Source organism: Euprymna scolopes, chromosome 1 (assembly GCF_053919585.1).
Source record: "Euprymna scolopes isolate OS-2025 chromosome 1, ASM5391958v1, whole genome shotgun sequence".
NCBI classification, from domain to species: Eukaryota; Metazoa; Mollusca; class Cephalopoda; order Sepiida; family Sepiolidae; genus Euprymna; species Euprymna scolopes.
Window position 1 is genome coordinate 8,174,942 of NC_136482.1, and position 16,063 is coordinate 8,191,004.

The window sequence follows — 16,063 nt, forward strand, 5'->3', positions numbered from 1 at the left end:
GCACATTCTGGGGTGAACCATGGCTGGCTGTTGGGCTTTTGCTGGAATTTCTTGAAGGGTATGAAGAGGTCTATACAGACAATTTACCTTTCAGTCAAGTCAGATACTATTAAACACTTCATCAAATCTCCTCACTAACGTAATGTACTTGCAATAACCCTTATCCCTGAGTGGCTTCCGGGCCTTGATAAGTGGTGATCACTGTGTAAAAAAAAAAAAAAAAAAAAAAAAAAAAAAAAAAAAAGGGCACATTCTTTTTGAACATGGAGTGCAGAGGTATATCTGATATAAATGTCCGGAAGTTATCCCAATCAGCCATAGAATATCGATATACAGTATGATGGAGTAGTACATCTGAGGCTTTATTACATTTTGTTTTTATCTTAACAAAAACAACTGAGTGATCGGAAGATCCAAATCGAGACTGAATGGAGGATGAGTACATTTCTGGGCAAGTTCTAAGAAAAAGGTCAAGGAGACTTGCGTATTATCTGTTGAGTTGGAAGCATAATACTTGACTTTTGCATTTTGAACTTTAATTCAAACCATTTTTTTAATTTCATAAAATCAATGGTAGGTTCTCTACAGTGCAATATAAACTACAGTGTATTGTGGACTGTCATTGTGGGGAGGCATGTGAAGCTTACTCCTAGTGCATTGTGATGGGTCCCTGATTAGAGCAGGTAATCGATCGATTTGATTGAAAAATGAGTGATTTCACTGATTTTGCTGACAATAAAAATATGGGAGTGTAAAATACTCGTTGGTTATCATTTATCCGTCAAGTCTCTCTGCTAGTAGAAGATAGATATAACAAAGTAAAACGTCTTTCATCCTGTGATGAAAGAGAACTCTTCAATCTTTCTTTGATTTCTGGAGGTGAATTACTTCCCTTTGTTTGGTTTTCTTTATATTGCTATTGTTCTCGCAGATACTCTTTTTCTATGTATTTCTTGGTAGAATAAACCTTTTTAAACCAGACTTTGAAAACTAATAGATATTCTTCAAAGTTCTATTTTATTGGAGTATTTTAAAAGGGGTTTAGGAGGCACAACCTCCCAATTAAAAACTCCATTGCATTAAATGTGATACATTATATCTGGATTTAATTTTTGTAAATGTGAATCTGTTCAACGAATTTATTACCATTCCTGTGACTGGTCCTGTGTATGACCCTAAAAGACTTCCAGTGGTAAGGCACCATTTGGGAGCTTTAGGGAATAGTTGCCCCTTAGTTACCATTGTTATTAAGTCCACTTTCACTCTGAGTGGTTCTGCCAGATCAGGCCGTCTGAAAATACTGGCTTCTTGATCAAAAATACATCAAACATTGATTTTATTCAAACAATGAGAGTTCAATAATATAGAAACGTTGTTTTAATTTGAATAAAATGAAATACGCATCAGGTGCGTTTGAAACCAAATCACAACGTAATATTAAGAAAATAAACAAATATTTTACTTGTTTGAAATTCATCACAAGTATATTTCAGAGGAAGACTCCATCTTCGGTGTGTCCTTTGTTTCCTTTTTTTTTTTTTTCTTTTCTTCCTTGCCATACAGTTCAAACAATTCAAAATACAACCGCCAGATACAACGCGCGGCTCTATACAGACTTCTTTCTCCAAAGTAACAACAGGCAAGGAAGAAGAAAAAAAGGAAACAAAGGACACACCGAAGATGGAGTCTTCCTCTGAAATATATTTGTGATTAATTTCAAACAAGTAAAATATTTATTTTCTTAATCTTACGTTGTGATTTGGTTTCAAACGCACTTGATGCGTATTTCATTTTATTGTTTTTGTTGCTTTTCAATCATGTCATGGAAAGTCAAAAGCAATAATTTTTTTTAATAAAACAAACCAAACTCCAGGTATAAATATTTTAACATATGAAGAACTTGAATAAAATCTTTTAGCAAAATTACTGGATTCGGCATTAAATAATCTGAAAATGGTTGATATGCCATAAAACAAAACAACCAAACTAAACACCATGAATAAATATTTGAAGATAAAAAGAATTCGAAGCATAAAAACTTTTATTAAAAATGACTGGATTTGACAGTAAATAACTAGAGAAAAGCTTGAAACTAAACCCAATCGTCCTGGAATGGTTATTCTTTTTGTTAAAGTATATAGGGGGAAACACCTCTTTAAAGGGAAACAAATATTGATTAACGCGCATTTAGTATAATAATAAATGTAACCTTTGCTTATTGGTACATATTAGTCGCAATTGATATGTCAAAGACCCATAAACATGGGAACTGACATCCGGGCACCTCTTGTCTTATAAACACAATTGCAAGCATACACTTGAAATTGCTTTCACTAAGTGGCCACAGGTGGCGCTCTGTGTATGGAGCGATCACGTAATTATTTATGTTGCTTTCATTGTTATTGTTGCATTGATTCTGGCAAAATTCTTTTGCCTAATTTCCGTATGTTTATACTCAAGTGTAATAACTTCTACGCCAAGTGCAGATGTCGGGCAGGGGGGTTTAGAGTATGAAGTGTAGGTGGAGGAGACAGAAGGAAGTAAACCACTAATAATTTTCTTAATTTGTTCAGAAATCCTGCTCCCGGCCCTGGACCCCATATCACTATTTGTATGTTTAATGTGTATAATTTTCAAGTTATAAATTATATATGCTATAGTCTTTGCTGTTTGTAGATGATCTGTGCGAACAAACACACCTTACACACACTTCTATACACACACACGCACACACACACACACACACACTTCCATACGCACACACACACACACACACTTCCATACGCACACACGCACACTTCCATACGCACACACACGCACGCACACTTCCATATGCACACACACGCACACTTCCATACGCACACACACACGCACACTTCCATACGCACACACACACGCACACTTCCATACATACACATGTGCGCACTTCCATACAGACACGCGCGCGCGTTTTCACACACCCACACACAGAAGCGCGCGGGCTTTCACACACACACACACACACTTTTTCATGATAATTTTGTAAAATTTTCTAATAAGATTTACTCAGAAGTTCGATCTTGGTATAGAGCTTTTTCACTTACATCCCTGAATAAACAGAGGAAGACCAAGATATAAAATATGTATTAAAGACTAAATCCTCCAGACCTAGACAGTAAAATGCTGCTTCCTTGATTTAATTAAAGCGACTAGTGGCTTTCAGAAAAAGTATGCGCAATTATACAAATAGACAATAAATGATGACGAGGCTGATAGTGTGTAAAATGTTTTATTTTTACACAAAAAAATGGACAAAAAAATAGAAAAATGTATTATTTTATAGTGTCAAGAGCGCAAACGGTCACCCTACATTATTGTTCTTAATAGAATAAAATAAGTATACAAAAAAAAAATGAAAAAAACTTACTTTTTGGATAGAGAAACATTGAGATAGAAAAGGTTTGGTTAAATTAAATTTTGACTAACAAGTGAAAGTTATGCTGATGTATACCAAGCAAATTTTTTTTTTTTTTTTTTTTTTTACCCTCAATCCGTTTTATTTTTATTTTACTTTTTATTTTTTTTTTTAGTGATCACCACTTATCAAGGCCCGGAAGCCACTCAGGGATAAGGGTTATTGCAAGTACATTACGTTAGTGTGGAGATTTGATGAAGTGTTTACTTTAGGGGGCGGTTCATTAGGAATTTAACATTGGACTTGAACACATCCAAGTTGTAGTCCGGTGGGAAGCAGGCAGACGGAACAGTTCCACAGGCGTGCAGTTCTAAGAAAGAAGCTTTGTTCATGGAATCCGCGTTTTGATTTAGGCACAGATATAGAGTGGAGGAAATTTTTCAGTGGATTCAGCTAGACGGGTGTTTTTCATGAAAGATTGGCGAGGGGGGACCAGAGATTGGAGTTCAGACGAGCACCTGCCATGGAAATAGCGATAAAACAAGGATAGGCTCGCAACGTCTCTTCTGTGGGAGAGAGGTTGACGGGTAGAGAAAAGGGCATCCCCCACTAAGCCACGAAGTCTATTTTGTATTCTGTCAAGGCAGGATAGGCTGTTTTTAGCAGCTCCTGCCCATATATGGCAACAGTATTCCATCCTTGGACGTACTTGGCTTTTATATAAATAGAGAATGCATCAGTAGTGAGATATCTTCTGAAGTGGTAGAAGGATCCCACCATCTTTCCAGTGACCTTGGCAACAGACTTGATGTACGTATTCCATTTCAGATCAGGAGTAAAGGTCAAACCCAGAAGCTTGTCAAAACACGGGGCCTCACCCAGACGAGAGCCATCCATCACAATTGATGCCAATTTTTATTAAAGTAATTGTGATTACGTTACATGATATAACAAGGAAGATACGAGGTACCTTCAATAAGTTTCTGTACTTTTATTGATAGTACATGAAAATCTTGTCCTCTTCAAAGTAATCTCCTCCGGATGCAATACACTTGTACCGTTCCAACAACTTCTGGAAGTCCTCTTGTGTGAGCGTGTCAATGACCTTTGTCACAGCCTCTTTCATCTCCTTAATTGTCTCATAACGACATCCTCTAAAGTTTTCCTTGAACTTTGGGAAACAACCAAAAGTCACAAGGAGCAAAGTCTGAACTATAGGGAGGGAGAGGAACTTGTCTTGATGGCCATCTTGGTCAAATTGTATGATCTTCTCGGAGCACCTTTTGAGACAAGCTTCACACAAATCTTCCGCTTTTCAGTTTCTCATGAATAATTTTCGGTACAGTTCCCACACTGACATCAAACTGTGCACTTATGGTCTTTGTAGACACATGACAGTCCTTATCCATGAAATTCTTTATTTGGCCAATCACTCTGGTGTACTGACTTCCTTACTCCTCCCACAACTCATCATCCATCACAGACTCCTTGCCTTCCTTGAATCTGCTGCTTGATTCCTGCAAGATGGTCCAAAAGCAGTCTGAAGCATTCCATACATTTGTTGCATTTTTTCCAAGTTTAAAACAGAATTTTATTGCATATCATTCTTCTAAAGTGTCATCACATACACATTGCATGTTTTAAATTCACCAGCTGTGACAATCCGGCTTTAGTAGGGTGTATTCCAATTCCTACTGTAGCTGTTTATTTGAACCTGAAATGATAAAAATTGGTCAGTCATTTCATGGTATGTATAGCAATAACATACTGAATTTTCACGAGTCTACAACAATTTTAAACGTCCGTACAAAAAAGTCTAGAAACTTATTGAAGGCACCTCGTATTTTGGTGCATTTGCAAAATTAAAAACATTGTCTATTTTTAATTCCAGCTGGAAAGTGGTCCACAAAGAAGAATGTTCTGTGAGGTGTGGAACTGGTATCCAAAAACTGAAGATCCGTTGCGTGCGGACGATCGCCAACAATGACGAAATTATCGACGAGAATTACTGTTCGCATCTGATAACAAAACCTGATGAAATGATTGCGTGTGAAGGGCAATGCTTACAATCGCATTGGCTCTACAGCAATTGGTCAGTGGTAAGTTCTACAACAATGCCCCAGCCCCACTCTTTCCTCCATCCCTGCCCGCACACTTACCTCCATCCTCGACCCTTCTTTTGAAACGTATGCTTATATTATTTTAATCGTTAAGCAACCTCCATAAGATTGTGCTTGAGATTTATTTATATTTACTGATGACACCACGTTCTATAATGTACATAAAGTTAAAACTAATGTACACGTATCCAAGGCAGAAACCTTAAACAACAGTCTATAGTGGGATGAGACTGCAAATGGATGACATTTAATGCTAGTAAGACTAAACTTTTAACGACTACAAAAACATTCTCAACCTACAATTGCCATAACAAATAATATTTTATCTGAGAGCCCATCTTTGAAACTCCTCTACTTAACATTTAGCAACAAGAGTTGAAACAAATACATATATATAGCTTAGTTGGTTCGGAACTTTTTTTACAAAATTGTCCAACTTTTAGTTAACTAAATTGCTTTTACCTGTTATAATGGTTTTACTAGTTAAAAAAAATTAGTTTATTCCGATTTCAAATTAAATTTGGGTAAAATATCCAGTGTAATACTGAATTATTCATGTGTATCAGTGTGTGGAGGATTTTCCATCATCTTCATCAACAGAAACTGCTTTTTGTTAACACATAATAATAGATGGTTCATTATACAGTGACGTGATAGTAGATGGCACATTGTATGGTTATGTCTGGCCATAGTGATGAATTAGCAAGTGAAGTTTCTGTGCCTTTCCTTGTTTCCAATAACGTGACAAAATAAAATTTAAAAAAAACTTGCGTATGTTCAGTTGGTTTAAGTAATTTAGGATCAATCATTTTGAATTTAAAATCTAGGATTGGATATTTTGGTTTCTATAAATTTGAAGGAAAAAGAAAAACAGCTAAAATTTTGTGTATTATTTTGTTGTTGAGAAGCAGCATTCATTCATTTCATATGAATCAGATTGACATTTGTTTCCCTACAAGAATTCTTTTTAGAAAGACATCGTTAGGGACCACATGAAGGTTGCCAACATCTGTAAGTGAAAGTATTTGTATAGAACAAGCTGGATTCGAACTTGTGACACCCAGGTTGTCAGTCCATGTTGTTAATCACTTAGCCATCATCACCTCTGAGTTGTTATTGCTGCTGGTATGGGGTTTACCCTGGTCGGTTGTGCAGATTTTTCAATTGGCTTGCACTACATCTGAAATCATAACAGCAAGGTCATACAAGATGGCTAGCCACTTGTGATTCCATTGTTAAAGGTCGACCACCTGTGGGCCTGAAAGTTCATCCATGTCCTCCCCTTGATGGTTGTTGTCCACATTTTAATGAGATTTAAACAATTTGTTTCCCCTTTTTTTCATCGAAAAAAGATAAATATGCCCTTTTTAGAACAATCTGTATTTTATGATTCTTACAAAATTTCAAGTTCCTAGGTCTAATTAGTTAGGTCTATTATATACTAGACACTTTTGGGTCTAGATAGTTTATTAGTGATATGAATAAAAAGTAAAACACATTTCCTTTTTTATTACTGTCAAACGCAAAGACCCCATAATATTATTGGTATTAATGAGTTAATACCAATAATAATACCAGTAATAAAAAAGGAAAAGACCCCGTAATATTATTGGTATTAATGAGTTAATACCAATAATAATACCAGTAATAAAAAAGGAAAAGACCCCATAATATTATTGGTATTAATGAGTTAATACCAATAATAATACCAGTAATAAAAAAGGAAAAGACCCCATAATATTATTGGTATTAATGAGTTAATACCAATAATAATACCAGTAATAAAAAAGGAAAAGACCCCATAATATTATTGGTATTAATGAGTTAATACCAATAATAATACCAGTAATAAAAAAGGAAAAGACCCCATAATATTATTGGTATTAATGAGTTAATGTTTTAAGCTGCCTTTATGAAAAAAAAAAAAAAATTAACTAAAATAAGAAACAAATGTTGACCAGATGATATTATTCCCTACTTTTTTTTATGAAGTATGAATGACCAGACAATAATAATCTTGACTAATTTAGCGCAAAGTAAATTGTTTGAGAGTATTAAGATAATTTCCAATGCTTTTCATAATGTTTGTCAATCAGTTGGTAGAAGGACAGACTGTAGCCCTGGAAGTTTTGGATTCAATTCCTGTTCATAGCATCCACTTTATTTGTTAGGAATGTATTACTTACTCTAAAAAAAAGTAGTTACAATATTATTATTTAGTATTAATGCTATATTCTCCATTTGTAAAAGAAGTTGAGATATTCGTTTATCAGCATTCAAAATATCAACAAACAAAGTACTTCATACGATAAATTTACACAAATGTTTGACTATTTTTTCCCCGTTTTTATATTTCAGTGTAGTAAGACTTGTGGCACAGGAATTCAGAATCGCATGGCGATATGCATCGATGAAGAGAACAAACAGTTGGCTGACAGTGAGTGCAGCATCCAAAATCGGATCACTAGTCGATTATGTAATGAGTACAGATGTGCCAGTTGGTCCAGTGGAGAATGGACAGGGGTCAGTGAACATTATTTTTATTCCCTTCACATGACTGAAACTAGCCCAAAGGCCAGAAACAAATTTTGTTTTTCTTTGTATCAAAACAAAGTTTGCATATAGTGTTCTTTATAGAAATCTAAAAAAAAAAATCTGTACATTTATTTTAAACTGGTCTATTGCAAGCTTTTTTTTTTCTTGAGAGGTTAGGTGGCTTGTCAGAAACACTTAAATCATTGGCAAGTTTTTAGCCTTAAAAGTATTTTTTTTTCTTTTTTAGCTCCTTACATCAAGTGGCTTCATGCTTTGTCTGGAGAGATTCCTATATAAAAAAAAACTGTTTTTAGTTAGATGCAACCAATTCTACCAAGTTACTTCCTTTCAGTAGAATTGGTTGCATTTAACTGAAATAAAACATTAAACAAAAAAGGTCATCAGAAATTTTTTTTTACGTTTGTGTCAAATGAAAATTAAAAGAATATAAAAATAAGAAACGTTTTTGAATGTTGGATTTTTTTTTCTGTTTTTTAGTGCTCAGCGACATGTGGCCATGCAAAGAAACATCGTGATGTCTGGTGTCAAAATGATGCCGATCAACGACTTGCAGACGATCACTGCAGCAATGAGAACAAACCGATTTCTTACATGAAATGCAATTTAACAGAATGTCCCACTTGGTTCCATGGGGCTTGGGGAAGCGTATGTATTCCGATATTTCTCTCTATTTTGTCATGTGTTACTAGATCAGGTTTCCTGACCTAAAATACACTAAACATTGATGTTGCTTTTTTTTTTTTTCCTTTTGCAAAACAATTATTTTTTTCAAAATAAAAAGCAATCATTTTTCCCTCATAAACAAGACGGTCAAACCAAATATTATGAATAAATATTTGAACATTGAAGCATAAAAACTTACCAAAATGTCTAGATTTAGCATTAAATAACCTGAAAAGGGTTGATATGCTATAAAACAAAACCAAACCATTGATCTGATTATTTCATGCATTATAAAAAGTCAAAATTTGGAATGAAATCGACAATTCCTCTTCAGATGAGTTAAGGTCACTCGAAGGAAAAATTGATGCATCCCGAGATCGAAAGATAATAAAAAGACAACAAGTGATGAGAAAATGTGTTTGAAAAGAAGAAACGATTGCTTAACCTTTCATTTATTAAAAGTAAAAATCAAGGATGTGATGCATCCACTTTATCTTTCACTCGCCATTAAACACGCATCTGTTTATGTAATTAAAATAAAAACTATACTGAAAATAAAAATGCTAGAATCTGAAAAATATATTAAAGCAACACCACCTATATCCTCATCACTATATACTTAATAATGAAGACCGATTTGTGTTTTTATACATGTATAATGCAAATGATGAATAAAATAGAATATTTCTGTTAAAAGTAAACCGAAGCACCCAGTGAGTAATGGTGTTATATCTGGGGCAAAATGGCAAGAAAGAGATTTGTTTTTGATGTTCTACTTGATAATTTGTATTTCATAGCAGTTGAAGTATCCGCACTATTTTTTTGCCGATGGAAGTTCAATTTTGTGACAATGTTTCATGATTTATAAGTTAAATTTTTCTTTTGGATTCTCAGATTCATTAAGTCAATATTATGGATTTTTGACTTTTACTTGATTATGCAACCAATCCTTTTAGTGATTCTTGCCATTTGATAATGTTTGGATTCATGGACCTTATTTTCGACATCCTTTAATTTTAAGTCGCCTTTTCAAGCAATTTTTTAAGGTTTTCAATTTTGATTTTGCTTTGAAGAAAAAGAAAAATCTTACATTTCTGATTTTTTGAGATGAGGATTGGTTATGCCTTTTATTTGGATTCTTTGGACTACTGGTTTCATCTTGACTATCATTTTCACAATGTTTCAAACCTCCAACGTTTTTCAGGTGTTTCTTATTAAACTCGGGAATCTGCACAGAATTTTAAATGGAACTTTTTAATTCATGGGGGTAGCATGCTCTTATTCTGTCAGCCATGACTGGCTAGAGGTCCTAAGTAATTTATGATTATATTTTTGGTCGCCTACACTGAGGATTGAACCTTCAACCTTCAGAAGAATCTCACTTTTACAATTGAATTTTTACTGTACCATGATCAGAATAGTAGTCTGAAAAATCACAAAAAAAAATTTTTTAAATACAAAAAAAAATTTTGAACTTCATGAAATCAAGATTATATTTCTTGTTGAACTTTTGTTGAAAAATGTAATTTAAAAAAATTTTCGTTTTATTTTGCTTTATATGAATGCTGATATTGAGCATCCCTTTATCAAAATAATATAAAATTTATGTCATATTAACCATTATTTGATTATATGCTGAAATCTTACATATTTTATATACAATTGGTTTCTAGGTTAATTTGTTTTGTAGGTGTATATTTTTCATGAATGAAATTGGTTTCTATTTGAGCTATAAATGACGCCTAGTCAGGGCAGTATGACTTGGAATAATGCAAACTAAGGGAGAGAACTCTGCACTTCTCGAAGCCCCCAAATTAAGGCCTCAGCACTGGATGCAGTTTTGTGTTATACTCAAGATGGCTAGGAAAGGGGTTTGGGTAATTTCTAGTTGAGAAATACAAAAAAAAAAAAAAAAAAAAAAATCAGCATGAAGGGGTGGGACAGTGTCCTAAGCAGTTTATTGTAGTGTCTAGAACTAATTCTACTTAAGCTGATTTTTTAAAATTATTTGGCTTTCTCTTGCCATTGGTTCATCGGATATATTCACAAAGTAGATTTTGGAATTTTTTTCATAAGCCTGGTAACTTATATTTTTTATATATGATCTTAAGAAAATTTACCAGATTTGTTCAGTGTAAAAGCTCAATGAATGTTAACATTTAACAGCAGAGCATCATATAAATAAACAATGGTCATATTTTTCTCTGAAAATAATCTGATAATATTCTAATGATCTAAATGAACAAAAAACTCTGGTTAATGTTATTCCCGGTTGTGTGCGCATGAAACAAGTTACATTGAACCATTTTTGAATGTGGCAAGAAAAAATAAAGACTTTGTCATTAAAATTTTAAATATCATTGTTTATGAAACGTGGAATATTTTGTGTAGCTTTATCGCCATATATATTTTATAACTTACTAAATATATATATATATATATATATATATATATATATATATAATATAAAGCTGAATGTGTGTGTGTCTGGTCACGGATAGGCTCCTATATGGTTGACTATTTTAAAAAATTGATTACATATAATGATAGAAGATGTATCGAGACACAGGAATGGGTATGTTTGATCTGGCAGAACGGTGGTTCATAAAAATTGTGGGGTCTGCGTTTGTGCCTGGTCCACAAAGAATGGAAATAAAAAATTTAAAAAGTAAAAAAAAAAAACGTTTACAAGTGTTTTTGATATAGATGTACATAATAATACTTTGTTAAGTATGTTTTAACTTAAATAGGGATGGTATAATAAAATTGTGGGGTCTGCGTTCGCGCCTAGCCTCCATAGAATGGAAATAGGCACAAACTTTAAAGACTTTTCATATCTATCTGCGTAAGTATACTTTGATAATTGTTTCAGTTTGAAGAAATATGGTATAATAAAATTATGGGGTGTTCGTTCGCACCTGACCTTCATAGAATGGAAATATGTCACAAAGTTTAACAAGGTATTTTAATATAGATTCCCAGAATATTATAAGTATTTCAGTGTGAACAGGTATGGTATAATAAATTATGGGATTTATCTATTTTAGTTTTACTTTCATCATATTTTGCTTTGGTTTTGATACCCCAAATTCGAAGCTATCTCTTTACAACCCTTCCTTTTTATAACCTCTCATACTTTCATAAATCAGAGTCCATTTTCTGTAGGCTGTTTTTGAACCCAGTCAGCGACTTTTGCTAGTATATATATGTATATATAGAGAAAGAGAGAGAGAGAGAGAGAGAGAGAGATTTGTTATTGTCGTTTTTTTCAAACGATAAATACGGTTAATATTGGCTCTGCCTCGAAGCTCATTTTTCTTTTTTTATTTACTTAGAAAGTCGCCCTTTAATTTGTTTGGACGTATATAACATTTTTTACTTATTTATTGTTTATATATATTAGTGACTTTAAAAACAATGACTTCGTATAATCAGCTAGTCAAAACTGAAATATATAGCTCTTCAGCCTTATTCGTTACCCTCTGAGCCACATTCATATATAAAAAATTGAAAAATAACGTTTAACATAAATGTATATTTGTGCATGTGTAGAAGGGTACTTTGTTGATTTACATATGTCAAGTTCCAATTTTTTTCAGTTTTGACGCCTTCCCTTAGCAACTAATTTTGCTGATTTTTTTTAAAACCATTTTTGCCGAGTTTTTAAATCAAATCGAATTTGTTCCACAAGTCCAAATCCTCTATATATCTAGTTTCAAGTGTGTAGACCAAAAATTGACAGGAATTTGGTAGACCATTCCTTACACACAGTCACTTGTGTGTGTGTGTGTGTGTGTGTGTATATATATATATATATATATATATATATATATATATATATATATACTAGCATAGGTGCCCGGCGTTGCCCGGGTATTTGGAGGTGTATGCTGAGCAAAAAAAAAAAAAAAGCAGTCAATTTTTTAACTTTGACCCCTTAACATTTATTGTTTTGGGCTCAAATCAAGTTATTAAGTTAGATCCATGTCTAAGGAACCTATATCTAAAATTTCAAGTTTTTAGACCCAAAATTGACGGAGGAGTTTGGTAGAGTTCTCAAAGGTCAAATCGTTGTACTTTGACCCCTTAACAGCCAAATTTCTGGCTGAAAACCGATCATAGATTTTCTCAAATCTCAGTACCCTGTATATCAAATTTCGAGTCTATAGACTAAAAATTGACAGTTATTGCTTAGGGAAATGTACACAGACACGTTCACTTTTATAGATATATATAAAAACAAGAAAATTGATGATGAAAATAAGTTACAATGAATATTTGATGGATAAAAAATTTTTTAATCCTCAAGCTATGGATCTTTATCAGAAGATAAAAAATGTATTACTGGTTAGCATAAAGTATGTTACAAATGGCAAGAAAATAAGTTGATTCCATATGAATTTCTTTTAACCATTTTGAATCTCATTTTATTTAAAATTTGACTTTTATGACTTCATTTTAATCCGTTCAAACTTCAGATTCTTTGATTTAGATCTTCATTTATTATTTAATCCTTTATTTAAATGTTCTTTAATTCCATCGAAAATTCATTTTTAGTACACAAATGTTTCTTTTATATTTTTGAATTTTAGTGTTCATTGACTTGTGGTGCTGGTTGGAAAAAACGGTCCGTCCGCTGCCGTACTATTCAAGGCATTTCAGCACCTGAAGAGGCTTGCCGTGCAGACTTAAAACCTATGGTTATAGAACCTTGTAAAATAGCAGAGTGTACGACTGCTCGTCCACCACCACCCACCGAAACCACTCCAAGGGAAGACGTTCTTAAATGGCGATATGGCAGATGGACAGAGGTCAGTAAACGTCACTTATATAAATGTACTAGAAAGGAATGTGACACACTGGGTCATCCATTGAGCTCAGACTTGATTGTCTGAATCAGGAAAAAGTGAGTTTGCAAAACCAGTTAAATGTATTAACAATAGGGAAATAATAAATGTATTAACAATAGAGAAAATTCAAGATAAGTTAATGTTCATTATATCTTTTTCATTATCTCCCCCTCCCCCAAATAAATAACGAACCAGTAATACCTCCAGAAATCGAAAACAAATCATAAAAAGTAACTTCTACCAAAGGCAAGAAAATTTGTCTACCAATCTGTATGATTTTAGAATGTGGAAAGCGATTGTAAGATCTGTTACTGTCACTTTTACTTAGCCTTACACGAGTAAATATAAATAATGGTGGTTTTTGTTTGGGATGGTCACTAAGTTCAGGTTTAGAAAACATAAAAAGACTTGTCCTATCACTAATTCTAAGTCTGTGACGGATTGCCAGTCAGACTTAGGGTTAATGGCAAGTTATTTTTGTTTTATTAACTATTTTTTTAAGGAATGAGACGCCAACAAAAACATGTCGACTACATTGGATTTTTACTATCTTATATATATATATCAACGAAATAGAAAAAAAATTGAGAACAATTTCTCTCCTTTAAAACTATGCAGATCAATAAAAATTAAATTTTTATGTGTTTGGTAAAAAGTATTTGTTTTATTTTTACCCTGATTTCTGCCGTGTTGGCTATACTGCATGAATGCCTAATTTATTATATATTTGACAAAGACACTGGAGTGTTGATTAAAAAAAATAGGTTTAGTTTATTTATATATACTTTATATTTAAATGTGAGAATGAGCATTCAGGATCGATAATAAAAATTTGATACAAATCTAATTTGTTCTTAGAAAATAATGTTAATATGCAACGACAATGCTGTTTCATCCGTCCTCTCTTCTATATTATGAATCGTTAGCAAAAAAAAAAAAAAAGTGGACGTGTTGCCTTTAATTCCTGTCAGTCTCAACAAATTGTAAAAAGGGAAGTTACTCTTAATTTATATTGCTTACGAGTTATTTCCCTTTGATTTTTCTTTTTCCGTTTTTTTTTTTTTTTTTTTTTTTTTATCATTTATGGAAACGACGGTCGAAAAGATGTGGCCAAGATTCTGAGAGGGAGAAGATGTAGCTTATAAGTTAGATTTTGTATGTTTTTCAGTGTGATGCACTAGATGTATCAGAATTTTTGTAGGAATTTTTGACACCCCTAACACGAAACTGCGAATAAAATATTAAAAAAAAAAAACTTGTAATTTCTCTTAAAAGTGAGTTGTTTATTTTCTTTATGGATTATACTTCCAAAATAAACTATTAAAGTTGTATAAAAAGTAATAGAAATATTTTATTTTTTAAAAAACAATAATGAAATTAATTGAATTTTACGAGTTCAATATTTTTCAATTTTTAAACTTTAAAAATCTATCAATTTTTTCTATTGATTCTATTTTTACGATATTTTAAGGGTCAATGTGAAATTTTATGCTCCTTCCAATAAACCGAATATATTTTAAACAAACGTTTTTTTTTGTTTTTTTTATTCACGCCCCCCCCCCATTTTGAAATGTCTATTAAAAAGTAAATAATTTACTCACCAAAGTTTTATATATCACAAATTGAAGATAAAAGATCAATAAATAATATATTCAAATTTAAAACAAAAAGTTTTGTTTTCTTTAAATTTACCTGTAAAGTCCGAAGTTTAAAACCTTTTTTTTTTTTTTTTTTTAAATGAAACCTTGGTCCTTGCTCCTTTAATTGAAAAAGAAAAGTAGGGGTTGAATTACATTTTTCGAGTAGTTATAAGCTTGGAAAGACAGGGGGTCGAATTATTCAATATTTTTCACAAAGTTTCTGATACACCTGGTGATGCACATCGTTACTGGCATTTCAGCATACTGATCGTAACGATGATAGATTAAGCATTTACTGGCCTTTTGTCTAGGTACAAAGTATAGTATCTGTTCTAATACTATTTCATCTTTTGAGTTCTCGGTTAATGGAAAATCCTTCTAGACTGAAAAAAATTATATTTTTGTCCCAATTCAGAGTGCCCACTTTGGGGAGTCAGGTTTCTCCCACATTAGAAACAGGCAGTGTGTCTAACTCTACTCTTGTGGGGTAGGAAGTAAATAGGGTTGCTATTTTTTACAATTTAAGAAATGTTAAATATCTTTTGTATTCATCCAGTTTATGAGCCATTCTATGGCAACTTTGTTGACACCAGGCAGGTTATGTAAGTAGCTAGAAGATGCCAAAGTGATTATCCAATCAGCTGTCAGAAGACAAGTTTTGATGAAAGCGTGAAATTTATTAAAACAACTAAAGTTTTTTAAACTGAAAGTGATTTTCAACATGAGGGATCTCTCTTCCTCGTGTTAAAAATGGCTTTCTTATACTAAAAGTTTCAGGGGGAAAAATTATTTTAATCATTTAATAAAATGTTTTAGTAGATTATTTGGTTTTCTAAAAGA

The 16,063-nt window shown here is 32.7% G+C and overlaps 1 protein-coding gene across 2 annotated transcripts in view; it reads left to right on the forward strand.

Annotated features, from left to right (window-relative positions):
- The window catches only part of LOC145277073 (A disintegrin and metalloproteinase with thrombospondin motifs 9-like), a 314,902-nt gene that overhangs the window by 239,366 nt on the left and 59,473 nt on the right, over nucleotides 1–16,063 (forward strand). For both annotated transcript variants that reach the window (XM_080128762.1, XM_080128775.1), the window contains 4 exons: nucleotides 5,286–5,493; nucleotides 7,873–8,037; nucleotides 8,548–8,715; nucleotides 13,326–13,544. In XM_080128762.1, coding sequence (XP_079984888.1) covers nucleotides 5,286–5,493; nucleotides 7,873–8,037; nucleotides 8,548–8,715; nucleotides 13,326–13,544 — 760 coding nt within the window. The remainder of the gene's footprint in view (nucleotides 1–5,285; nucleotides 5,494–7,872; nucleotides 8,038–8,547; nucleotides 8,716–13,325; nucleotides 13,545–16,063) is intronic.